Raw genomic sequence first — 26419 nt, 5'->3', positions numbered from 1 at the left:
AGCTCTTACTTTTTATTTATTTATATATGTATGTATGTATGTACGTCTGGGCCAGGTCTTCGTCACGGCATGCAGAATCTTTTAGTTGCAGCATGCGGACTCTTAGTTGCAGCATGCGAACTCTTAGTTGTGGCATGCGAACTCTTAGTTGTGGCATGAATGCGGGATCTAGTTCCCCAACCAGGGGTGGAACCCAGGCCCCCTGCATTGGGAGCGCGGAGTCTTACCCACTGGACCACCAGGGAAGTCCCTTTTTTTGTTTTTTAAACTTCCTTACTCTTAAGCTTCTACCTCACCTTTTCCGTACTCCTTTCCCTTAGAATACTCCCTGTATACATCCTTGGAATGAGCCCAGTCCTGGAAAAACAAATATTGGTTGTTTTCTGCCTTCAGGTCACTGGCATTACCAGGAGGACTATGGGAAAGATTTAGTCCCACCCAGTACGCATGCACTCCCAATACAGCCAGCTGCTCATTACCTGTCTTTCTGTCCTTCTAGGCATATACTGGTTGGGCTCCAGCCATGGAGAAACTCCATGGGCGTGTGTCTACCCACCTGGACATTCTCTCCTTGGAGAACCGGTGCCTGGCCACACTTCCTGACCTGAAGACCTTGGAGAAACCACATGGGCATGTGTCTACCCACTCAGACATCCTCTCCTTGGAGAACCGGTGCCTGGCCACACTTCCTGACCTGAAGACCTTGGAGAAACCACATGGGCATGTGTCTACCCACTCAGACATCCTCTCCTTGGAGAACCGGTGCCTGGCCACACTTCCTGACCTGAAGACCTTGGAGAAACCACATGGGCATGTGTCTACCCACTCAGACATCCTCTCCTTGGAGAACCAGTGCCTGGCCACACTCCCCACTCTGAAGAGCACTGTGTCCACCAGCCCCTTAACCCAGAGTCTCCAGATACCTCACATGGTGCAATCTGACCTGTGCAGCCTGAGTGCCAGCAACCACCTGCTCTCTGAGCCTCCAGCCTCAAGGGCTCAGTGCTTCTCTGAGGGTCCAGGCCTTCTGACCTGCCCCAGCATCTTGAAAACCATCTCTGCCACAGAGAGAGCTCAGGAAGCAGCTTTGGTAATAGCTCCAAACAGTTGTCTTCACTGCAGCCATGTCTGTTAGAATGTCTAGTCACTAGCTTTCAGTGCCACAGTGTCCCTCTGTGCTGCTCTGTGTCTGTGTGCCTTCTTTCCTCAGAGCCTCTTCCTGAGGCTTCTTTTACCTGAGGGCTGTCTTCATGAGCATCATTACTCTTATTGCTTATCTAGTGCAGAGATTATGGACAATAGAGCATAAGTAGGCTTTGTCCTTGGAAAGCCTCTGCTCGGGAGGAGAGCCGATATACTATTGCAGTAGCAGAGTCAATCAAGTGCTTTTGAGATCTTACAAGGCATGAGAAACAACTACAGTACCACTTCCCTGTGTGGGCATGTGCAGACACACGTCCACTTGTACACATCTATATAAGCACGTTTAGTATACAGGTCAGGATCGGTAGACAAACACACATTCCTTCTATGTAGACTTGAGATTTGGACTGAGGGAAAGGCAAATCTGAGCCCTCTACCAGTTTTGCCAATTATAAGCCACTCAACCTTGGGCAAGACTCTTAACCTTTTTTTTTTCTAAATTAATTTTTATTGGAGTATAGTTGCTCCACGATGTTGTGTTAGCCTCTGCTGTACAACAGAGTGAACCAGTTACACGTATATACACATCCCCTCTTTTTTAGATTTCCTTCCCATTTAGGTCACCACAGAATATTGAGTAGAGTTCCCTGTGCTGTACAGTAGGTTCTCATTAGTCATCTATTTTATACATAGTAGTGTATATATGTCAATCCCAATCTCCCAGTTCATCCCACCTCCCCTTCCCCCTCTCTGGCATCCACAAGTCTGTTCTCCACATCTCTGTCTCTACCTCTGGCTCGCAAATAAGTTCATCTGTACCATCCTTCTAGATTCCACACATTAGCGACACCACACGATATTTGGTTTTCTCTTTCTGACTTACTTACCTCTGTATGACAGTCTCTAGGTCTGTCCGTGTCTCTGCAAATGGCACTATTTTTTTCCTTTTTATGCCTGAGTAATATTCTATTGTATATATGTAACACATCTTCTTTATCCATTCCTCTTTTGATGGACATTTTGGTTGCTTCCATGTCCTGGCTATTGTAAATAGTGCTGCAATGAACATTAGGGTGCGTGTATCTTTTTGAATTGTGGTTTTCTCTGGGTATATGCCCAGGAGTGGGATTGCTGGGTCATATGGTAGTTCTATTAATATTTTTTAGTTTCCTGTTTTCCATAGTGGCTGTATCAATTTACATTCCCACCAACAGTGTAGGAGGGTTCCCTTTTCTCCACATCTTCTCCAGAGTGGTCCACTGTTGCCACTGTTATTCAACGTAGTTTTGCAAGTCCTAGCCATGGCAGTCAGAGAAGAAAAAGAAATAAAAGGAATCCAGATTGGAAAAGAAGAAGTAAAACTGTCACTGTTGGCAGATGACATGATACTATACATAGAAAATCCTAAAGAGGCCACCAGAAAACTACTAGAGCTTATCAGTGAATTTGGTAAAGTCACAGGATGCAAAATTAATACACAGAAATCTCTTGCATTCCTATACACTAACAATGAAAGATCAGAAGGAGAAATTAGGGAAACAGTCTCATTTACCATTGCAACAAAAAGAATAAAATACATAGGAATAAACCTACCTAAGGAGACAAAAGACCTGTACTCAGAATCTAACTATAGGATACTGATGAAAGAAATGAGACAGCACGAACAGATGGAGAGACATGCCATGTTCTTGGATTGGAAGAATCAATACTGTGAAAATAACTATACTACCCAAAGACTCTTAACCTTTTGAAGCTTTAATTTCCTCACCTTTAAGATGAGATCAGTGAAAATCCACGTCATAGGGTCATTGTCAGGATTACAGCTACTGCCATCTTACATTTATTTAGGGCTTTGCAATTTGCAAAGAGTCATACATACATGACCCCATTTAATCTTGTAACAGCCCCATCAGGTAGGTGGCAGGGAATGAGGAAGCCGAGGCTCAGAGGGTAAGCTCACGATTGCTGGGCGATTGATCTGGGACTTGGCCCTTTTTCTTCTGACTCTAAAATACCTTAATAGCCTCTTGGGAGGTGTGTTGTGAAGGGCCCCAGGCTCCTAGGCTGTGACATCCATAAGGAGATGAAAGAAGCTGGAAGATCATGAAGCATCTGAGCAAAGGCTCAGAATGTTGATTTGGGAAAGAGCGTGTGTGTGATACTGAGAGATCACTCTTGTCAGACTGGGCAGATCCATGCTGGGGTGTGAGGGGAGAAGAGTTCAGGTGCTAGAAGGTAGATGTGGACTCTTCCTAGCCCTGGATGCTGCTTTCAGATCTCTCTCTTGTATGAGGGGCCGTGGGTGAGTGCCGGGATTAATAGCTGTCACTATCCCCAGGGTCGATGGTCTTCTTCTGGAGAGAAAGAGCCAGAAGACAAGGAATGGGCAGAGGCTCAAATGCCTTTTTATAGTCTAAGTTTGGGAGAGGAGGAGAAAGTGGAGGAGCTGACCCTGAAGCTCACCCCTGGGGACTCGGAATCCCGTCCTGAGCCTGCTGACCAGGCCCTTCAGGAAAAAAAGGTAAAAGTTCCAGAGCCTGGGAGAGGTTGATGGTGGAGGGGAGGGCCTAGGGAAGTTGGGTGGAGTGGTCACCAAAGGCTGATCCCCTCCACAGAGAGAAGGGGAAGGAACTCTGGTTTCTTAACTTCCTAATCCCCTTTTCTGACCTCTCAGCCGGACAGACATCTTCCTGAATCTGGGTTCATTCTCTCTGTCTTTGGAAGTTGGCCTGAGTGGATGCTTAAGTTGGTCCTTATTACCTCTTTTCTCCTTTCTTCCCTCTCTTTCCCAATTCCCAGATGGTTCTAATGAGCTTTCTGTGCTCTACTCTGGTGTCAAATGTAAACACAAATGATGCAGCTTACTCTACCCAGGCTTTCCTCCTCAAAGTCTGTAGTGAACTTGCCCCCTTGGAGCCTGAATTTATACTCAAGGTATTGTGACATGAAAGAGGGGCTGGGAGTGGGAAGTTAGGAGGAAGGGAATTTGGTTATGGTGTGTGAGGGGGATGGTGAGCAGCTTTATACTAGGGGCTGAAGGAACTTTACTTAGGAAGGTAGTAGGATCTCTGGGTGAGCCTGAGGCCCAGTCCCTAGGGTTCTCTGAGGAGTGGGGGAAGATAGGATTGAGAAAGAGTATCCTAGGGTTTGTTTATTTAGTAGGTACACAGGCTAAGTACACAATGCTAGGCCTTGAGGGTTATACCAACAGATAAAACGAAACTTGGACCTGGCTCTTAGGGATTGGTATTATTAATGGTATTATTAGCGAAGCAAAAATTATCCCAAATATTATATAAATGCAAATGGAGTAGTAGATAGTGAATGTTTCAGAAGCAGAAAAGAGAGGGAAAATGTTTCCTATGAAGCTTTGGAAGATGGCAGGATAAATCAGCAATTTGAACCCTGGGTAAGTTTTTGATAGACATTGATGGTGGGAGGTCTTCCAAAGCGGGAAAGGACAAGGTTCAAGGCCCTTAAATTGGGATAAGTAGACTTAGGAGAAGACTGGTGAATAAGGGCTAGATCATGGAAGATGTAGAATGCCAAGCCAAGAGGCTTGGATTTTATATTTACAGACAATATGGAGGGCTCAGGAAAGGTTTTATGCAGGCAGATTAGATAAGCAAATTAGTGTAGGGCATGGTGCTGTGCAGAAGTGGCTGAGAGGCCAGCACTCCCTACCCTGTGCCCTAGGCATCTCTGTACGCCAGGCAGCAGCTGAATGTCCGGGATGTGGCCAACAAAGTCTTGGCCATTGCTGCCTTCTTGCCAGTCTGCCGCCCCTACCTGCGACGATATTTCTGTGCCATTGTCCGGCTGCCTTCTGATTGGATCCAGGTAGCCAGGTTCTACCAGGTATGGCATTCAGTTCCCTGACTTTTTTTTTTTTTTTTTTTTTTTGCGGTACGCGGGCCTCTCACTGTTGTGGCCTCTTCCGTTGCGGAGCACAGGCTCCGGATGCGCAGGCTCAGCGGCCATGGCTCACGGGCCCAGCCGCTCCGCGGCATGTGGGATCCTCCCAGACCAGGTCACGAACCCGTGTCCCCTGCATCGGCAAGTGGACTCTCAACCACTGTGCCACCAGGGAATCCCAGTTTCCTGACTTTTGACCCTCACTTGGTTCCCTCTCCTTTGCTCACTGCATCTGTGGAGAAAATTCTCAGACACTTTGGCCTGCCCTCAGCTGTCCTCAACCCCGGTGCCCAGACAGGACAGCTTCTCCTGGTACCAGGCTGGGTTGCCCAACAGGGAGAATATGATTGAGAAGGGCTGGACTGAGTTTGAGAAAACTTGGTGTTATTCCGGACCTCATGTTTACAGTGAAGAGAATAAGAATCTGAAAAGTCTGCCCTCAGGTCCAGGACCACAGAAACTGTTGTTGTAGAGCTGGGGCTGGGGACTTCCTATCCTGTGCTGTCACTTAACCCCATGAAGTGCTCTCATTTTGTTTTGGAGGGTCTCGCTCCTGAGGGTTTCTCGTCTCTCTGACAGCACCTGACTGGAGAAGAGGAGGACAGGCTGGTGCCCCTGCCTGCCTGCCTGCGTGCTGCGATGACGGACAAATTTGCCCAGTTTGATGAGTACCAGCTGGCTAAGTATAACCCTCGGAAGCACCGGGCCAAGAGGCACCCCCGCCGGCCACCCCGCCCTCCGGTCAGTCCCTGCCTCAACCCTGGTCATTCACAGCCTAGGCCCTTTTCCCCTGGAAAGTGAGAGGGATGAGGGAACACGCTGACCTCCTTAAACAGCTGACATGTTTCTACCACCAGGGACAGAGAAATGCAGACGAGCTGGGTAGAGCTCAGAGGGCAGAGAGGGCAGGGCCTGCCTCTTTCCCAGCCAGTTTCCTTTGTGGTAGAGATGGGCCTTCGGGGCTATTGGAATGGGTCTCTCTAGGGACAACCTCCACTTCCCCTTTTGAAATGGCTTGTCCTGTCCCTACAGAAGGAGCATACATTTTCTGAGACACAGAAATACTTGCCAAAGTTCATTCGGCCTCTTCAAGATGAACAGAGGATGGTGAGTGCCTTGTTCTGGGGTTCTAAACATACACGTACAGTCTTTTCTCAACTAATATTTAGAAATGGAATTCCATTTGGTCCAGAAATACTAGTAGTGGGTATGGTAGGCACATGCCAATGTCCTACCCGGATAATTCTCAGCTGTGATTATGGGGTTTTGAGAGCCCCGGGAAAGGCTCCTTTTATTTCCATTTTGCTCTCCTTGGTGTCATTCTTTACTGACAGATGGCACATCCAGCTGAATAACTGAGTTAAAAACATTATGAAATATCCACCTTCCATAGGAAGTTTTAAAAACAAACCAAACAAAGTTTTTTTCTTTTACTTTAATAACAAGGCACTGGTCTTCGTGGTTAAGAGCATAGAAGCTGGATTCAGACCATTTGGGTTTGAATCTCCCCACCTGCCCCCCAAAGCAGTTGCTGGCTCTGTGAACCTTGGCTGAATGGCTTACTCCTTCTTGCCTCATTTTCCTCATATATAAAATGGGGATAATAGCAGTACCTTCTTCATTGGGTTTTTGTGAGGATTAAATAAGTTACTGTATTTGAAGTATTTCTAACAATACCTGGCACTGAGTAAGTGATGATTTCATCATCATCATCATTAAAATAGATTTTTTAGGAAAATATATTAGTATTACAAGAAAACACATCCTCAGTTGGTCCATTGGTCTTTTCTCTTCATCCTATTAATACAACCCAAACTTAGCTCTTCTAACACAGAAGATTCTGAAAGCCAGCTTCTTTCATTTTTAAACTCCTCACAGCTTACATTGTGCTGATGCCTGCATTTACACGCTCCAGATCTCAGTGATTTATTTATTTACTTATTTTAAATTTTATTTATTTATGGCTGTGTTGGGTCTTCAGTGCTGCGCGTGGGCTTTCTCTAGTTGCGGCGAGCGGGAGCTACTCTGTTGCGGTACGCGGGCTTCTCATTGCGGTGGCTTCTCTTGTTGCGGAGCACGGGCTCTAGGCTCATGGGCTTCAGTAGTTGCAGTGCACGGGCTCAGTAGTTGTGGCTCACGGGCTCTAGAGCACAGGCTCAGTAGTTGTGGCGCACAGGCTTCGTTGCTGTGCGGCATGTGGGATCCTCCCGGACCAGGGCTTGGACCCACGTACCCTGCATTGGCAGGCGCATTCTTAACCACTGTGTCACCAGGGAAGCCCCAGGTCTCAGTGATTTAAATAAGAGCTGCTTTTCCCTCTCCCTCCCTCTAAGAGCAAGGTGTTTTCTGTTTATTCAAGCCCCATCTTGCTTGTCACAAGCCAGTCATCCCATGTTAACCATTGGTAGTTCAACCTTGTGTAAATGAAACACGGTGATCCCATAGACCTACTCTGTTATGTTCATCACAGAAGCTCTTGCTGTTGGAGAGTTTTACCCTCTATTCCTATTCTTTGCCCAAATCTACTTTGGGGAAAGAAATTACCGTAGGTATAGGATAGTCTTGGTTTTTGTTTTCTGAAGAAAGTGACCATGGTCATAGATTGAATGACGCCTGTGGGACTTGCGGATATTTCCACAGTTTGAGGCAACCTGCAGTGCAGTGTCAGAGAAAAAGAATGAGCCAAGTTTCACCCTGAAGAAGTTGGTACAGAGACTGCACATCCATGAGCCTGCACAGCTTGTCCAGGCCCTCCTGGGCTGCAGGTGAGAAGATGCACCCTGAGCACATGCTCCATCTGGGTAATGGCCTGATTCTTCAACACCCATGGCCCCAATCCCTGTAGTTGGACCCCAGAAACATTAGTTTGGGCAGACCTGGCCTTAAATGTGACTCACTAGCTTTGACTGACTCACCATTCCTTTTCTCAGTTATTTTCAGCTGGCTTTGAAATCGTAAGTTTTTCCTCCTCTGTTCCAGATACCCCTCCAACCTACAGGCCTTTTCTCGAAGTCGCCTCCCGGGGCCCTGGGATTCTAGCAGAGCTGGGAAGCGGATGAAGCTTGCTAAGCCAGAGACCTGGGAGCAAGATCTGAGCTTGTGGGGGAACAAAGCTTCCGTCTGGGAGGAACTCATCGGTAGAGTAACCTTGACCGTCACACTCCTTTCCTCTCTTCCTCATTCATGCCTCTACATTTTGGACCCTGACTAGAAGCTTTCCATGGCATGGTGCAGTTATTCTCTTACTTGGCAGTTCCATCACTGAAAATGATTGGATTTATCAGGTCTGCCATTGACCACACCAAAGTGAACAGTGGCACCTGCTTTGAGTAGCACTGGCATCATAGGTAGGTCATAATTCCAGACGTGGTTAGGTGATACACAAGCCTTTATCAACACATGACAAAAGCGGTACCTTCTATCTTATTTCACTTGTGTCAGTATCTGTGTAACTCATCCAAACAAGGTAGGACTAGTACGTGGCATACTGGAATCTCCCCCAAAACCCCCTTTTTTTTTTTTTGGTACGCGGGCCTCTCACTGTTGTGGCCTCTCCCGTTGCGGAGCACAGGCTCTGGATGTGCAGGCTCAGTGGCTATGGCTCATGGGCCCAGCCGCTCCGTGGCATGTGGGATCTTCCCAGACCAGGGCATGAACCCGTGTCCCCTGCATCGGCGGGCGGACTCTCAACCACTGCACCACCAGGGAAGACCCCAAAACCCATTTTTTTAGGACATGGATGTTTTAGGTAATTTGCCCACACTGATAAAAAGAATTCAAATGGGGAAGACCAAGTTACTTTCAGTCTTCTCTTTCTGTCTGTTTTTTTGCTAGTTTATTTTTAACTATAGAAGGATCTTCCTATTCCATTTTTTCTTTTATGTCCTCTTTCATCTTTGAAGTCAACTTCTTTCTGTTGAAAAATACCTGACTGTAGCCCTTTTGACTGCTTGAGTTTTGTGGACTTCATATTTTGGAGCTTCAGAAGCCCAAGTTGGCTTTTATTGCTCTGTAAGCTGCCATTTATAGGTTGTACTCAGAGCAGCCCAAAAAGCTTAACTGCTTATCGTTCCTCCCACTTTGGGGTTGTCACTAGTGCTGTATGTATCAGAATCACATGGGAATTAAAACACACACACACACACACACACACACACACACATACACACACATGCTTGACAACTTATTCTGCAATGTTTGATACAACTTTGGGTAGAGTAGGATAAAGGAGCCTGGATGGCAGTCAGCATGTGTTGGTGATTCTAGTATGCATCATCTCCCCTTCCCTCCCTCTGCCTCTGAAAATTAAAACTGCTATTTATCTTGGTTGAGACCAATGCCCATAATCTAAACCAGTGGTCTCCAGACCACTGCATCATTTATTGCAGAAACAATTTTTGGGATACACCAGAATATATGTATATATATATTTAAAAAATTTTTATACATGTACTAATCAATTATGTACTTTAGGAACTATATAACATATATAAATATAGATATGAAAATAAATAAATATAACTATAAAATATAAAATATAATTAGATATACAGATCCCTCTTTGGAAACCAGAGGCTCATTAACAACTCATTAATGAATTATTTGGAATGAAATCAGTGAATCTCTCAATCTGTAGGATGAATATTCATTTATTCATCTAGTATCGTATCAATAAATATGATATTGAACTTAATTTCTTATCAAAGTGATCTAGAAATCTTTCATACATAGCAACATTTGAGCAAAACTAATGAGTTGACAGAGGATGCAATAGTTCATGAGTTGTCACACATCATTTACATTGCATATACAACATAATTGTTCTACACAGTCTGTAAATCAGAGGTATTATGATTGGAGAACCCCAGGACTTCCAGCAGGCTTAAAGCTTTCTAGCTATAATTCAAATGAGACTTACATCACTTTAAAAAAGGTACCACCACTTTCCCAATGAAAGCTGCTGATGGTAGGGCTGGTGCCTGGGATGTGGGTGGGGGCTAATAGGCCTGGTCTGTAATGTAGTCTGAATGCATCTCTGGGTGGTAGCCAGGAAAAATATCACACCTTCTATTTATGTTGACCTTTATCTAAAAGAAAGAATGTTTCCAATGTTTACTATACAGATTGAACCCCTGTAGTCACTTAGTTCATGTTACATGGTTATGTGTCATGTATGATAGTTGAGGCTTCTTGAGGAAGAGGAGGAGTTCCACAATACAAGGGCATTGATGGAGCCCTCCTCACTCTTTTTTGGTTTCTGCATAATGAGTCTTGCTGCAGCTTATCTCTGAATTGTAAATGGATTTAGAATTATTATTCAGTATTAACCAAACTAACCCTCTAAAATTGACATAAGCCTTAAAAAGATTATTAAGAAACTATGACTTGGGACTTCCCTGGTGTGCAGTGGATAAGAATCTGCCTGCCAATGCAGGGGACACAGGTACGGTCCCTGGTCTGGGAAGATCCCACATGCCACAACTAAGCCTGTGCGCCACAACTACTGAGCCTGCACTCTAGAGCCCGTGAGCCACAACTACTGAGCCCGCGTGCCACAACTACAGAAGCCCGCATGCCCAGAACCCCTGCTCTGCAACAAGAGAAGCCACTGCAATGAGAAGCCCGTGCACCGCAACGAAGAGCAGCCCCCGCTCGCTGCAACTAGAGAAAGCTCACACGCAGCAATGAAGACCCGAGGCAGCCAGAAATAAATAAATAATTTTAAAAAAAAGAAACTATGACTTGAAGGTAATACTAATATCACAGGGACAAGTGAACAATAAGAAAGTGACAGAAGTGAAATTCTGCTTCAGGGCGAATCTTTCTCACCTATCTTTATTTTATTTTTCTTTTAATTAAAAAAACTTTTTTGGCCGTACCGTGTGGCATGCGGGATCTTAGTTCCCTGACCAGAAATCCAACCCGTGCCCCCAGCAGTGGAAGTGCAGAGTCTTAACCACTGAACCGCCAGGGAAGTCCCTTTTTCACCTATCTTTATTTTTTTAAATTTATTAAAAAAAATTTTAATTTATTTTATTTATTTATTTTACTTATATTTATTTTTGGCTGCATTGGGTCTTCGTTGCTGCACGCAGCCTTTCTCTAGTTGCAGTGAGTGGGGGCTACCCTTCATTGCGGTGCGCGGCTTCTCATTGTGGTGGCTTCTCTTGTTGCGGAGCACGGGCTCTAGGTGCATGGGCTTCAGTAGTTGTGGCTCGCAGGCTCTAGAGCACAGGCTCAGTAGTTGTGGCACACGGGCTTAGTTGCTCCGCGGCATGTGGGATCTTCCCGGACCAGGGCTCAAACCCGTGTCCCCTGCATTGGCAGGCAGATTCTTAACCACTGCTTCACCAGGGAAGCCCTCACCTATCTTTAAATAAAAAATGATGACTATTTAATCAGCTCATACAAGACATTGACCAAAAAACTTAAGAATTATCAAGAAGACTATTTGAAATATCAATTTACACTCACAGTTAATGGTGAACCTTTAAATGTATATCCTGCCTTGAAATATTAACTAATGGTTGTACTACATGTATATAATTTATAAGATTACACTAGGAAGTTTCTTTTAGACATCTAAAAACTTTGGAAATCATTACTGTGGATTAGAGAATGTATTTTGCCTGTTGAGCCCAATCTCAGGGCTGGAGCCAGCAGACAAAGTGATACCCTAAGTTGTTTATTGAAATAGCTAATCCCATAAACAGTGTTGATTAGGTTTTGCTCCAAGCTCAGGCAACCCAGTTGTTATCTTTCCAGACCTTTAAAACATTTTGGGTGGGATAGATCATATGTTCGTACCTCATTTGCTCCAACCTGAACATTTTGCATGGCTCTGGTCTCTGACCTCTCTCACTCATCCTTTGTTTGCTTTTCTCACCCTATCTCCTACCTTCCGTAGACAGTGGGAAGCTTCCCTTCATGGCCATGCTTCGGAATCTGCGCAACCTGCTGCGAGTTGGAATCAGCACCCGCCACCACAGCCTTGTGCTCCAGAGACTCCAGCATGCTGTACGTGTGAAGGGCAGGGAGCCAGCCTTCTCCTAGTGGCTGGGGAAGGTCATAGCCACCAAGCTATTTCCATATGGGCTGTAAACAGATATGGAGATTCAGATAGGTTGAGGGAGACAGGTTTGGGGGTTCATCATCCCTTAGAATATAGACTATAAGAACTTTCCTTTTTATTTTCTGAGATCATTTCTGTGATTTAACTAACTTCAGAGGGAGTCTGATATAAAAGAAACAGGGAACCTTCTGTTACTTCCTCTCCTTCCCTCGTATTCTCACATGACATCTTTCTGTATTCTTCTCCACCTTTATCTATTATCCATTTTGGTCTTCCTCACCTTCCCACAGATCTAATAGAGTGGTTATCTCATCTTCCTGGTCCCTGGAGCCTCTGATGCTCCCCATGCTTCCTGGTCCTCTGCTCATGACCCCTCTCTTGCTTTGCAGAAGTCAGTGATCAACAGTCGGCAGTTTCCATTCAGATTCCTTAATGCTCATGATTCCATCAATGACTTTGAGGCTCAACTCGAAAAGAAAGGTATTATCTCTCTTCTTCCAACTCCTGTTTGTCTCTCGTGCCTGAGAATAGATGAGACAGCAGCACTGGTATTTTCAGCCTCTTGCCTTCCAGTCTCAGGGTATGGGGTGGGCAGAGGTCAGACACTGGCCAGCCCAAAGGATCAGGACTCAGGACAGGCAATGATGGGAAGACAAGATGAGGGAATAGAAGCTGCCTGACTCAGATACTTACCTGTCGCCACCCAGAGTTGCCACTTCCTTCCAACACAAAACTGATAAAGCGGATAATAATTAAAAACACAAGATATGGCAAGAAGTATGCCTATTCCTGTCAGTTTAACAAACCAAGTCGTCGGGAACTTCGGGCAGCAATGATGATCCCCGTGATATATGAGCAGCTCAAGCGGACGAAGCTGAAAATACACAAGGCCAGGTGTGTGTGTGAGTGTGTGCTATCTGGGAGCAAAGGGTGGGCAACAAGAGGCACCCTGAAAGGGCTTGGGAGTCATCTGGAAACCCCAGCTTTTATTCTGCAATGACATGCTTGTCAGTCATCCCAATGGCTGAGACTTGCCTGTTTTCAGTCTTCTCTCGCACAGCAAACCTTGTCTTTAACATTGTCCTGTAGAGAGATCATGAAACAAAATCTGTGTTTGGGCCTCCACTCTATTATCTGTGATTGCCTTATTGGTTTCTGTGGACTCCTTGAGCCTGTGTAGCATTTCCCTTCCTATTAGTACATGATAGTGCCTCTCTGCTTATGCTCTGGTTCACATTTCCTTTCTTTTTCTTCTCTGTGATATCTGTTTGTTTTTCTTTTTGTTTCTCTCCTCTGTATATTTTCTGACCCATTCACTTTCCTTTTCCTTTTGACACATGTAAGGATAGTTATCATCAAGCAGACTCAAAGTCAGGCATAAAACCTGTTCTGTAGGCTTGGTGAAGTCCCAGCACTCTGTCCTTTTAGATGCATCCACAGTATCTTCATTCATTTTCATTCAAAACAAATGCAGGGCTCATCTAACCTTCTAGTAGGACTCAGTGGCCAGGACTCACCTGAATCAGTGAATCAGTGGCAGAACATGGGGCCATTAAAGAATTAAGCTGAGGATGCAGTCCAAACAGGATGTGTTTGCTGGCCAGTTTGTTAGCCATTAGCCACAGGTGGCTATTGAGCACTTGAAATGTGGCTAATGGGAACGGAGATGTGCTAGATTTCGGGGCAGTGTGAAAAAGGATGTAAAATATCTCATTTGTAATTTTTGTATTAATTACATGTTGAGGTGAAAAAAATATATATATATAAGGCTAAATTAAATGTAATATTAATGTGTCCTGTTTCTTTCTACTTTTTTAAATGTGGCTGCTAGAAAACCTTACATTACATGTGTAATTTCAATTTAATTTCATTTCATTAATTGTAATTTATTTCTACTGGATAGCACTGGTAGAGACTGCTGGATTCTCTAGATTAAAAAAACTATGGGGCTTCCCTGGTGGTGCAGTGGTTGAGAGTCCGCCTGCCGATGCAGGGGACACGGGTTTGTGCCCCGGTCCGGGAAGATCCCACATGCCGCGGAGCGGCTGGGCCCGTGAGCCATGGCCGCTGAGCCTGCGCGTCCGGAGCCTGTGCTCCGTGACGGGAGAGGCCACAACAGTGAGAGGCTCGCGTACAGCAAAAACAAACAAAAAAAAAACTATGAAAAAATTTAAACGTGTACAAAAGTAATGAGAATAATATAATAGACTCCCATGAAACTGTTAGCCACTTTCAGTGAAAATCTAGATTTTATCAGCCTTCCTTTCCTGATCACTCTCTTCCCTTCTTTTCTTTTTTTTTTTGAAGATGTTTTAAAAAAACAAATGCCAAATAATATGATACATCTTATTTCACCCCTCCGTATTTCACGTGTCTCTTAAAACAGACATTTTCTTGTATAATCAGAATCATTAATATAGCTAACAGAACTGATATTATCATTTGGTATTATCATTTATTACCTAGTCTATATTCAAATTTCCCAGTTGTCTCAAAAGTATCATTTCACAGGTTTATTCAAATCAGGATCCAAACAACACATACACACATTACATATAGTTATTAAGATTTACTTAAATCTTTTAAAAATTAATTAATTAATTAATTTTATTTTTGGCTGCATTGGGTCTTTGTTGCCACGCACAGGCTTTCTCTAGTTGTGGCGAGTGGGGGCTACTCTTCGTTGCAGTGCACGGGCTTCTCATTGTGGTGGCTTCTCTTGTTGCAGAGCATGGGCTCTAGGCACGTGAGCTTCAGTAGTTGTGGCTCGTGGGCTCAGTAGTTGTGGCTCGTGGGCTCTAGAGCGCAGGCTCAGTAGTTGTGACTTACGGGTTTAGTTGCTCTATGGCATGTGGGATCTTCCCGGACCAGGGCTCGAACCTGTGTCCCCTGCATTGGCAGGTGGATTCTTAACCACTGTGCCACGAGGGAAGTCCCAGATTTACTTAAATCTCTTAAAATCTTTTAATTGTTTTCATGCCATTGACTTGCTGTGGAAATCAGGTTCAGGGGGCCCCACAGAAGGTCCCATATTCTAGATTTGTCTACTTCTCCAGTGTCATCTCACTTGTTTCTCTATTTCGTGTACCCTGGGCATTAACTCTAAAAGCTTGAATAGATTCAGATTTAACTTTTTTTCTTACGTGAATATTTCATAGGTGATCCTTTGTACACAATGAGTAAGACCACCAGAATTTTTGTCTCCTGGTAGGACACAGGATCAGGAGGCACCAGAAGCCTACTGGTCCCACTCATAGTGTTGATGATTGATCAGTGGTTTTAGGTTATGGTAGCCTGATTTCTCCACTGTAAAGTTAATGGTTTATCCATTTGATAGTCTATGCCCGAATCAATTGTTTCACTAGCAGTTGCAGAATGGGGGTTTTCTATCATTCCCATATTTATTAGCTGGAACTCTAAAAAGAACTTCCCTCATGCATTAAAGCTATTTAGTTACTTTGAAATAGAGATTGTCTTGGAAAGGTGGGATGAATGTTCGATTCTTTCTCCTTTAATTGCCATTTTTTAGAGTAAGAAGTTAGCATGTGTTCTTTAAATTACAGTGTAAAAATATGTAGCAGCTAAATCTTGCCTCATGAAGTAAGTATGGATTGATGTGGTCAGCATGGCAAGCAATTTCAGAGAATGGGTCTACAGATGACTTCTCTCCTGCCATGAGAATGGATTAGGATAACCTTGTAGAATGGGGGCCAAGGGAAGCTCTGTCCCTGTTTTCTCTACTGACATTGGAGATGGGCTGTGGAGGGGGTGAAGACTTTATACTTGAGTGGCAAGTTCTCATCTTCCCATCTGCCTCAAAGTGGCAAACAGTGAAGCACCTGTCTGTTTCTTTCCTGCCTGCAGACAGTGGAAATATGATCGTGCGATGCTGGCTCGGTATCGACAGGCCCTGGAGACAGCTGTGAACCTCTCCGTCAAACACAGCCTGCCCCCACTGCCAGGCCGCACCCTCTTGGTCTATCTGACAGATGCTGATGCAGACAGGATCCTTCCCAAGAGCAACCCACAAGGGGTAAAAGAATAAAAAGATGGGGTGATGTTGGTAGGATGCTGGAGATCCTGAGAGGCATCCTGTTCCCAGACCTGGTTCTCCCAGGCAAACACTCAGAACTAGAATAAATGACATGCATTTGCTTCCCAGTATCAGACCTTGGTTCCTAGGGATAATTCCTAGAATGTGGTCTCAAGCATGTTCGTGGATCATAGCACTAACCTTTCACATTTGGCTGGTCCTTAATACTCTCTAAATTTCTGTCACCAAAATATGTGTCACTTTCACCTCCTTACATCCCAGTGTTGAATTTGGGCAGGGATCCTGGCCATTCTCCACCTCCTACCTGGCCAGCTCTTCCTGGGGACTGCTGAAGCTGCCCCATCTTAATTGGAGATTTTGTCCACTTTTCCCCAACCAGTGGAGATGTTTGGCCTCTAGAGCTGGGTGGGCAAAGGTGGATTCTAAAACAGGGGAGTCTTATTTTACCCTGATGCTTGTCCAATCAGCCCCCTCTGAACTATGTGCTGCTGTTGATTGCAATGATGACGACACGGACAGAGCAGGTGGATCTCTTGCTGTGTGGAAGTGGCACTGTGAAGACTGCTGTGATTACGGCAGAAGAAGGTATCCTGAAGACTGCCACCAAACTCCAAGCTCAAGTCCAGGTCAGACACCCACCGTGCAAATATATGTGAATAGACAGAGGCCTGGAAACAGCCTGACTAGGAAAGGCTCGGTTATACTCAGTTTAGAAGATTTCTTTCTTTCTTTTTTTAAAAACAATATTTATTTATTTATTTGGTTGCACCAGGTCTTAATTGTGGCAGGCGGGCTCCTTAGTTTTGGCTCCCGGGCTCCTTAGTTGCAGCTCACCAGCTCCTTAGGTGCGGCACGCAGGCTCCTTAGTTGTGGCATGTGAACTCGTAGTTGCGGCATGCACATGGGATCTAGTTCCCTGACCAGGGATGGAACCCAGGCCCCCTGCATGGGGAGCACAGAATCTTAATCCACTGCGCCACCAGGGAAGTCCCTCAGTTCTGAAGATTTCTTGAGCAGACTATAGTATTTGTTATTTAATGATCATCTCCCATGCAACCACATGACACTAGTCTCTTTCCTTCAGGAGTCTGAGGAAAAGTGTGAATGGTCCCTGCCTACTTTTGGGAAGCACTTGCTGTCCCTGGCTACCCAAAGGGTCCCTGTGAGTACTGCCCAGTCCCTGAGAAACCCTCCCCTCCCCAACATTTTCCTCCACACTGATGTATCTCATTTCTCAAAGCTTCCTTGCATGCTATGCACAATACCCTGCTGGCTGCAACCCTCTACTCAGTGACATGCTGGTAAATATTTAACAACCAGCAATCTGGAAAATTAAGTCTTGGTTAATAGCATTTGCTAATTTCCATGATGTAATTACTCCTTCCACGGCCGATTTCAAGCTACCAATGTGCTGTCAGTGAACACAGAGTGGGGAAGAGGTACTCAGAGGTACTCAGCACAGTTTGTGTAGTATTTCCACAATAGAGATAAAGTAAATGTAAATAAGGTCAAGAGTAGATAATAGTGAAATGTAGTAAAATAATTAGGAAGTAATGATTTTTAGTATTTATTACCTTTGTTTTTAATATAATTTATTCAATTATAAGCTTATACAATTTAATATTTAATGGCAGTCCATGTTTAACAGCTGGCTCACAGAATTCCTAAAAGTTTGACAGTCAGCTCTTGTCAGCCTGAATGACCAGCTACACACTGCCCCACCCCAAACTCCAATTTATGTTAAATTTTTATTATTTTTATTAAAAATTTTTAAATTTTTAATATAATTTTTAAAGGCTACTTTCCATGTACAGTTATTACAAAATATTGACTATATTCTGCCTATTGTACAATACATCCTTGAGCTATATTATACCCAGTAGTTTGTACCTTCCACCCCCCCACCCCATTTTATCCCCCTGCCACTGGTAACCTCTAGTTTGTTCTCTATATCTGTGACTCTGCTTCCATTTTGTTTTATTCACTAGTTTGTTGTATTTTTCAGATTCCACATATAACTGATATCATACAGTATTTGTCTTTCTCTGTCTGACTTATTTCACTTAGCATAATGCCCTCCAAGTCCACCCATGTTGCTGCAAATGGCAAAATTTTGTTCTTTTTTATGGCTGAGTAGTATTCCATTGTGTGTGTGTGTGTATACACACTAAATGTATATACATACACCACATTTATATATATATGTGTGTGTGTGTATATATATATATATATATATATATATATATATATATATACACACACACATACATACACTATATTTCCTTTTTTTTTTTGGCTGTACCATGTGGCTTGTGGGATCTTAGTTTCCCAACCAGGGATTGAACCCGGGTCCTCAGCAGTGAGAGCACAGTATTCTAACCACTGGACCGCCAGGGAATCCCATATACCACATTTTCCTTATCTATTTATCTGTTGATGGACACTTAGGTTGCTTCCATGTCTTGCCAACCCCAAACTCTACTTTGATGCCCCTCAAGTCAGGGTGGAGTGGGCTTTCCCACCCTGGATGCTCTCAGAAAAGGCCATTTTCACCCCACCTCAGAGTTCTCCTAATTCCCCAGTCCTCAGAGACCTGTCTCTTGATGTCCTGAGCTCTTTGGTACCTCTACTATTCCTCTGTTCCTCATCTTAGCCCCTCCCTTTTCATCTTACAGGTGGACAGGGTCATCGTCTTTGGCCAGACTACAAATGAGAAACTGATAAATGCAGCCAAACAGCTTTTCTGGCAGCACGTGAATCCCCAGTGCCTCTTTGTTGGTGTTCTCCTTAGAAGGACAGGTTACCTGTAAGGGCGCTCACATTCCTTACCCAGTGCCAGCAGATAGAGATCCATATTTCCTGTGTACCTCTACTAAAGCGTGGGACACTCCCACTCACCAGACCCCTCCCCATTTCTGTCTCTTACCTCTATTGCACTTCAAGTGCTAGAACCTTCTCTGAAGTCTTCAGGCTGGCTCCATACCCCTTCGTGATGGTCCACCCCAGTCCCAGCCTAGCCCAGAACCCTATTAAAAGTGCACAGGTAGGGTGTCCATCCTAGGATGTTAGGGGCAGTGACTCTGTGTTCTTGGCACTGTTTCTGACTGGTAGTGACTATTCTTCCTTTACCAGATACACAGATTTGAATCCCAATGACGTGACACTCTCAGGCTGCACTGACGGGATACTGAAGTGAGTACAGGATGGACACTGGAGAGGTTGGGGGCTTTGTTAGAACATCTTTTAGAGATTATCTGGGGCCTCTGCTCTGTTCACTTCCTTTTTTTAAAATAAATTTATTTATTTTATTTTTGGCTGCGTTGGGTCTTCATTGCTGCGTGCGGGCTTTCTTTAGTTGCATCGAGCAGGGGCTACTCTTCGTTGCAGTGCACGGGCTTCTCATTGCGGTGGCTTCTCTTGTTGTGGAGCATGGGCTCTAGGCGCACGGGCTTCAGTAGTTGTGGCACACGGGCTTAGTTGCTCCGCAGCATATGGGATCAGGAATTCCTGGACCAGGGATCGAACCCATGTCCCCTGCATTGGCAGGCAGATTCTTAACCACTGCATCACCAGGGAAGTCCCCACTTCCTTTTTAAAAACAACATAAAAGTTTATTCCTCTTTTACAGCTGTCTAGGCATGGCAACAACACGGTATTACAGGGACCTGGGCATCTTCTATCTGTTGCTCTACCATCCTCAAATACTCTGCTTCCACCTCATAGTTCATGATGGCTGCTCCAGCTCCAGCCATTATTTTTGTATTACATCTAGTAGGAAAGGAGAAAGGGGACATGGGAGATAGTGCTGTTTGCTTTTAAGGGAACAACTCAAGAGTCGGTCACGTCACTTCTATTCATTCTCTGTGGCCTCTGTTCCATTCCGTTTCAGAGGAAATTCCATGTTAACTTTATTTATTTATGCCAGATCCAGAAATCTTTTAACTTTGTTTTTCTCTCCGCTACTAGGATTCCCATTTATTTGTTTTTTTCCCCTGCCTTTTCCTTTGGATGCCACCCACTGCCCCCTACTCCTGTTAGGAAGCCTCATACACTTCCCTCCCTCTCCAGGGAGCTTTCATGGCTGGTACAGAGCTGATCAAGCCCAGACTGGAATAACCTGAATCTTTATATCTTCATTCAGCCCAGTTGCCCCTGGCCCAACAGAAAGCCTATGATAACCATGCACACAGCTGAAGAGGCCATAACTGGGTTTCTTCTTTGTTCTTTCATTCCTGTGGTTCTGCTGCCTCGCTTATTTTAAGTCTACATTTACTGTTTCTGGTCATCTTCTTAAGGAGCTCCAGTTAACTGGGTGAACCTAATCTAGCCATATCTTTGTCCCCTGCCCCCTTGGAAGATCTTCCTGATTCTCACTCTGCTATTTCGCTCTCATTTATTTTGTCGCTCTTTATGTCAGGTTCATTGCAGAGCGTGGGGCCTCCCGCCTTCTAGAACATGTAGGCCAAATGGACAAAATATTCAAGATTCCACCACCCCCAGGGAAGACAGAGGTCCAGTCTCTCCGGCCACTGGAAGAGAATACTCCAAGCCCCTTGGCTCCTGTTTTCCAGCCTGGGTCAGTCTGTGTTTTATGCCTTTGTGAACTGGGAGGGGCTTCAGTCGATACCTAGAGAAACTCAGGTGACTGAAATTCTGACTGTAGAGATGCTGCTTATTCTATTTGCTGAGGAATGCTTCCTCTTTCCCAGGTAGGGGTGTCTCTAACACAGATGGTGAGCATGCCTATTTCTCTACTAGGGAAAGGGGTTAGGATGTGAGGCACGTGGCAGGCACCAGGGCTCAGGCAGAGGGCTTAGGGGCGCAGGCTCTGGCTTTTCCATCCTGGCTTTGCCACATAGTAGCTTGAAGCTTGGGCTAGTTGCTTGATGTCTTAAGCTGTAGTTTCTTGATCAGTACAATGGAGGTAATGCTTGTGCTTACCTCACAGTGCTGTCATGAGCATTTCATGGGCAGAGTGTAGGTGCGTAATAATTATAGCTGACACAGGAGGGGTGCCCGAGAAATGGCAAGTGGGTTTATTTATTTATTTATTTATGGCTACACCGTGTGCCACATGGGATCTTAGTTCTCTGAACCTGTGCCCCTTGCACTGGCAGTCCCCAGGTGGGGTTTAATTTCTAGGCTCTGCAGTTGAGGTTACAAGCAGGTTATTCCCTGGAGGCCTGCTGGACTCCCCCCACCTGCAATCTGCTGTATCTGACTTGTCAGTGCTGAGGGGAGGTCACAGCCCTGTGTGTGGAGCTGGGCTGTGGCCTGATCCCTGGCTTTCCTGCAGATGGCGCAGCGTCCGACTTTTCATTTCCTCCACTTTCCGGGACATGAATGGGGAGCGGGACCTGCTGCTGAGGTCCCTGCTGCCAGCACTGCAGGCCCGAGCAGCCCTCCACTGCATCAGCCTTCATGCCATCGACCTGCGCTGGGGCGTCACCGAGGAGGAGACCCGTCAGAACAGGTATGGGGGCCACAGAGAAGAGAGGCTGGGTCGGTGATGAGGGTCTTGAGTGGGGGAGCTGACCTGGGCAGGGCTGGGGCTGCAGGGTGGCTGAGTGCCAAGGGTACAGGGTGCTCTTTGGATGCTATCGGTTGTGAGCCAGAGCCCCGTCTCCCTGACACGACACCCCCATAACCCTCCTGCAGGCAGCTGGAAGTGTGCCTGGGGGAGGTGGAGAACTCGCAGCTGTTTGTGGGCATCCTGGGCTCCCGCTATGGCTATGTTCCCCCCAACTACAGCCTCCCTGACCATCCTCACTTCCGCTGGGTAAGGCAGACAAGGTTGGGGCAGGGATGCGAGAAGCCTCAGTATGTCTAGAACCCTGGGACTCTGCACAGGCAGATCCTTGAGACTTGAAGTGAAACACAGGTAGAAGTTTCTGTGAGTGATCAAGTCCTAGATGAGGGAATTCCTTTGGGAAATACCTCTGGGTTGGCCATGGGGTGTGAGAGGTGAGTGGTAGGGCTGATTAGGCTTTGCCGTCAAGACAGAGCTGGGTTCTGATCTCCCTTCTGTCATTGTGCAGCTTTATGGAAAACGGTTTATCTTAATCTAGCCTCAACTTCTTCATATATTAAAGAGAAACAGTGCTGTCTACATTGCAGTGTGATTATAACAATTAGAAATCTACTTTAAAAATGCTCCAAAAAATGCTCAACACATGAAAGGCATTCAATCAACGTTAGCTATTAGCTATATTTTATTGGCTTGTATCTGGAGGGAGAGAGGAACATTACTGAGATGAAGGGGCCCTGGGGTCTTGGCAGGTCTCAGAGGAGGGGTTCGTGTGACCAGGACTGAACCTGCCTGCTCTCTGGCCTCTCCCTGCAGGCCCAGCAGTACCCTTCAGGTCGCTCTGTGACGGAGATGGAGGTGATGCAGTTCCTGAATCGGGGCCTCCGCCTGCAGCCCTCTGCCCAACCTCTCATCTACTTCCGGGATTCTGGCTTCCTCAGGTACCTTCTGTTGCCTGCAGGCCTCAGTCTCCAAAGAAGGCCAGACAGGCTCAGTGGATGTGTCTTCTGTCCATAACATTCAGAGTACAAGAGGGGGACCTAGGATGGAGAAACAGGGACCAGAGGGCTTGCCTTGCAGCACCAAAGCAGCCTTGCAGGAGATCTCCACTTGAGGGCTTTCAGGGAACCACAGCCAGGTCTGGTGGTTGGGGACGGAGAGAGGCTGGGGTCTGAATCCAGCCCCGCTCTTGGGGTATCTTTGGTGGTCAGCTCTGTGCCAGATGCCTGGAAGCCTGACTTTATTTCTGAGTCTGAAGAGGCTGCCCGTCGGCTCGCAGAACTGAAGAGCTACCTGAGCAGACAGGAAGGGATCACCTGTCGCAGGTGAGCTGGGAGAGGTAGGGGAACACCTGCACGGAGCGAGGTGATGAGGGGGGCCCAGTCCGCTGTGACCCTGCTTGTGCTCGCTTCGCCTACAGATACCGCTGTAAGTGGGGTGTTGTAGCAGCTGGCCGGCCCTGTGCTGGGGAGCTGGAGACGTTTGGGCAGCTGGTTCTGCAGGACGTGTGGAATATGATCCAGAAGCTTTACCTACAGGTCAGCAGGAGCTCTGGTGGCCAGGGGAGTGGAGAGGGGGTAGGCTGGGCTGGCTAGTCCTGGGTGGGATGTAACTTGGTGGGGGCACAGTGAGTTTTAGGCCTGGGGTCCTGAGGAGCATGGAAACAGGTAGTCACTGCCCCATGTGTTCTCAGCCCGCGGCTCAGCCGGAGCAGCCAGTGCCCATCCAGGATGATGATTTGGTCCAGGCCGCCTTTCAGCAGCTGAAGAACCCACCGAGCCCCGCCCGACCGCGCCTTCTTCGGGACACAGTGCAGAAGCTGAGGCGGCACCAGGGGAGGCTGAGCCTGGTGACCGGGCAGTCGGGACAGGGCAAGACCACCTTCCTGGTACAGAGTCTCGGAGGCCTGGACAGGAGGGAGGGCTGCGTGAGCTCAGGAGGGCTAAGGAGGTGGGAAACAGGGAGCTTGTGCATGTGCAATGTGACCATGTTTTCTGGTCTCTTCCCATGCAGGCATCCCTTGTGTCAGCCCTGCAAGCTCCTGATGGGCCCACGGTGGCCCCCTTAGTCTTCTTCCACTTTTCAGGGGCCCGCCCTGACCAGGGTCTTGTCCTCACCTTGCTCAGACGCCTCTGTGCCTATCTGCATAGCCAAGTGCAAGAGCCAAGTGCCCTCCCCAGCACATACCGGTGTGTTGCTCCCCCACTTAGCCCAGCCTTGTTGATAGCACGTGACACCACCCCTGCCGACCTTGGTCCTTCTCCTCCATACACAGGGGCCTGGTGTGGGAGCTGCAGCAGAGGCTGCTCCCCAAGTCTGCTCAGTCCCTGAAGACTGGCCAGCCTCTGGTGCTGATCATTGATGGGGCTGACAGGTTGGTGGACAAGCATGGGCGGCTGATCTCGGACTGGATCCCTAAGACCCTTCCCCGGGTAAGTGGGAGAAGGAGGTGGGGTGGGATGCAGTAGGGAGAGGGACCTCTCCAACAGCGTTCTGCTCCTTTTCCTTCAACATCTTTACCCTGTTGCCCAAATCCCACAGTGGGTGCACCTGGTGCTGAGTGTGTCCAGTGATTCCGGCCTGGGGGAGACACTCGAGCAGAGCCAAGGTGCCCATGTGGTGGCCCTGGGGCCTCTGGAGCCATCTGCCCGGGCCCGGCTGGTGCGAGAGGAGCTGGCTCTGTACGGGAAGCGGCTGGAAGAGTCACCTTTCAACAACCAGGTTAGGTGTAGGCCCGGGCGGGTGGGTGTGTGGGGTGAATCTGGGAGCTGGGAGAACCGTGGGTGCTGAAGCTAGCAGCTGCCCCACACAGACCAGCTCCTTCATTTTCTCAGCCGAGGGAAGTTGTCAGTAAGATAACTGCAATTCCTTATAATGTCACCCATTCCTTTTCTCCTGGTGAATGGCCTCTCCAGGGCCTGTCCGGGCGAGGGTAGGAGAAAGCTCTGGCTGTCGAATGGGGTAGGCTGAACCGCGGGGGGGTTTCTGAAAGCGGGGCTGGCTGGCTAGAGCAGTGCAGGGCAGGGATGGCTGTATCCTGAGGTGATGCCTCTTAGTGGGTCTCTTCCCCGGTGTGGCCTCTTAGAGGAGAAGCTGCCCCCGCACTGGGCTTGGTGCCAGGACAGAGGGCAGGGGGTGGAGGGCTGGCTGTGGCCAGGCTCTCTGGTCCTGTGCTGAGTCCTCTGAGTCTTCAGATGCAGCTGCTGCTGGTGAAGCGAGGGTCAGCCCTGCCGTTCTACCTGCGCTTGGTCACTGATCACCTGAGGCTCTTCACGCTCTTTGAGCAGGTCAGTGGAGGGCGTGAACGCTCACTCTTCATCTTCTAAGTCCTAATCCCACTTCCCAGTCTCCATTCAGCCTCTTTCATCCCCATCCCTCACCTTCTCCCACCCTCATCCTTTGCCATCTTGTGATCACCCGTTCCTCATCCACACCCCCCAGCCCTGCTTCTCTCCCACCAGCGTTGCTCTTTCCTTGTCATCCCTTCCCGTGGTTTTTTCTGCTGTCCCCTCCCCTCCCCACAACCAAAGCTGCTTCTCCCCTTCCCCTCACTGACTGAGGCCCCTCCCTGTCCCCTCCCAGGTGTCTGAGAGACTCCGGACCCTACCCGCTACTGTCCCTCTGCTGCTGCAGCACATCCTGGGCACCTTGGAACAAGAGCATGGCCCTGATGTCTTTCCCCAAGCCTTGGCCACTCTTGAGGTCACACGCAGTGGTCAGTACTTGGAGCGGGCTCGGGGGTTGCATGACCTTCAGTTCAGTTGGGGCCTCAGCAAGTGGTGCCAGGAGGGACTAGGTGTCATGGGGGTGGGTACGTTGCGTGGTTTAGGGCCTCAGAGAGCTTGGGTTTTTAGGTCTGACTGTGGACCAGTTGCATGGAGTGTTGAGTGCATGGAGGATACTTCCCAGGGGGACCAAGACCTGGGAAGAAGCAGTGGCTGCTGGTAACACCGGGGACCCCTGCCCCATGGGTTCGTTTGCCTACCTCGTCCAGAGTCTGCGCAGGTATAGGTGCCCCCAGCTGAGCTCCCACTGACTTCTGTACCTCCCTGTCTTTGAGCCAGGGCCCCATGTGATCCTCTCTTCATCCTACCCTTCCCTCCGTATAGCCCCTGACACTTGTCTCCCAGACCCTGAATGGCTGTCACTCAAGTTACCACTGTTTGAGGTGGGAATGGGAACCCACAGCTGTGCCAGATGCTCACTTACAGGCCTCCTCCCTCTTGTCCTGCCTTCTCTCCCTCACACGGGATCAGTTTGCTAGGGGAGGGACCCCTGGAGCGCCCTGGTGCCCGGCTTTGCCTCCGTGATGGGCCCCTGAGAACAGCCGTTAAATGTCGCTATGGGAAGAGGCCAGAGCTGGAGAAGACGGCACACATCCTCATCGCAGGTGACTGCAGCCCAGTTAACCCCTGGGACACTGACCGTGGGACCTGGTGCTCCACGTCGGCTGGCCCTCTCACCTGCTACCCCAGGGGGTGGATGGCTCTTGCTGTAGCCTGAGGGATGTGATCTTTGGAGATGCTTCAGGGCCAAGCCCGTCTCAGTGTCTGTTCCTGTGACCCACACCTGCAGCTCAGCTCTGGAAGACGTGTGACCCTGATGCCTCAGGTATCTTCCGAAGGTGCCCTCCTGAAGCTCTGGGAGACCTGCCTTATCACCTGGTTAGTCCCCAGATCCTATAGGCACCCTCTCCCAAGGAACTTCT

At 47.4% G+C, this 26419-nt stretch overlaps 1 protein-coding gene across 1 annotated transcript in view; it reads left to right on the top strand.

The window, feature by feature from the left end:
• Window positions 1-523: 523 nt before the first annotated feature.
• The window catches only part of TEP1 (telomerase associated protein 1), a gene marked incomplete at its 5' end in the record, with an annotated part of 37364 nt that continues 11468 nt past the window's right edge, over window positions 524-26419 (top strand). Inside the window, 31 exons of the mRNA XM_079700607.1 lie at window positions 524-1090; window positions 3482-3664; window positions 3943-4077; window positions 4840-5001; window positions 5638-5799; window positions 6091-6165; window positions 7699-7823; window positions 8038-8195; window positions 11966-12075; window positions 12520-12610; window positions 12838-13024; window positions 15995-16163; window positions 16652-16810; window positions 17269-17346; window positions 18860-18990; window positions 19317-19376; window positions 20602-20760; window positions 21481-21657; window positions 21843-21963; window positions 22528-22652; window positions 22923-23036; window positions 23132-23249; window positions 23405-23599; window positions 23725-23900; window positions 23987-24143; window positions 24253-24432; window positions 24906-24998; window positions 25294-25426; window positions 25566-25716; window positions 25968-26101; window positions 26287-26375. Of these exons, the coding sequence (XP_079556733.1) occupies window positions 524-1090; window positions 3482-3664; window positions 3943-4077; window positions 4840-5001; window positions 5638-5799; window positions 6091-6165; window positions 7699-7823; window positions 8038-8195; window positions 11966-12075; window positions 12520-12610; window positions 12838-13024; window positions 15995-16163; window positions 16652-16810; window positions 17269-17346; window positions 18860-18990; window positions 19317-19376; window positions 20602-20760; window positions 21481-21657; window positions 21843-21963; window positions 22528-22652; window positions 22923-23036; window positions 23132-23249; window positions 23405-23599; window positions 23725-23900; window positions 23987-24143; window positions 24253-24432; window positions 24906-24998; window positions 25294-25426; window positions 25566-25716; window positions 25968-26101; window positions 26287-26375 (4674 nt within the window). The remainder of the gene's footprint in view (window positions 1091-3481; window positions 3665-3942; window positions 4078-4839; window positions 5002-5637; window positions 5800-6090; window positions 6166-7698; window positions 7824-8037; window positions 8196-11965; window positions 12076-12519; window positions 12611-12837; window positions 13025-15994; window positions 16164-16651; window positions 16811-17268; window positions 17347-18859; window positions 18991-19316; window positions 19377-20601; window positions 20761-21480; window positions 21658-21842; window positions 21964-22527; window positions 22653-22922; window positions 23037-23131; window positions 23250-23404; window positions 23600-23724; window positions 23901-23986; window positions 24144-24252; window positions 24433-24905; window positions 24999-25293; window positions 25427-25565; window positions 25717-25967; window positions 26102-26286; window positions 26376-26419) is intronic.

Source organism: Hyperoodon ampullatus (assembly GCF_949752795.1).
Source record: "Hyperoodon ampullatus genome assembly, chromosome: 3".
Lineage (NCBI taxonomy): Eukaryota > Metazoa > Chordata > Mammalia > Artiodactyla > Ziphiidae > Hyperoodon > Hyperoodon ampullatus.
This window is presented reverse-complemented; position numbering and strand designations above follow the sequence as displayed.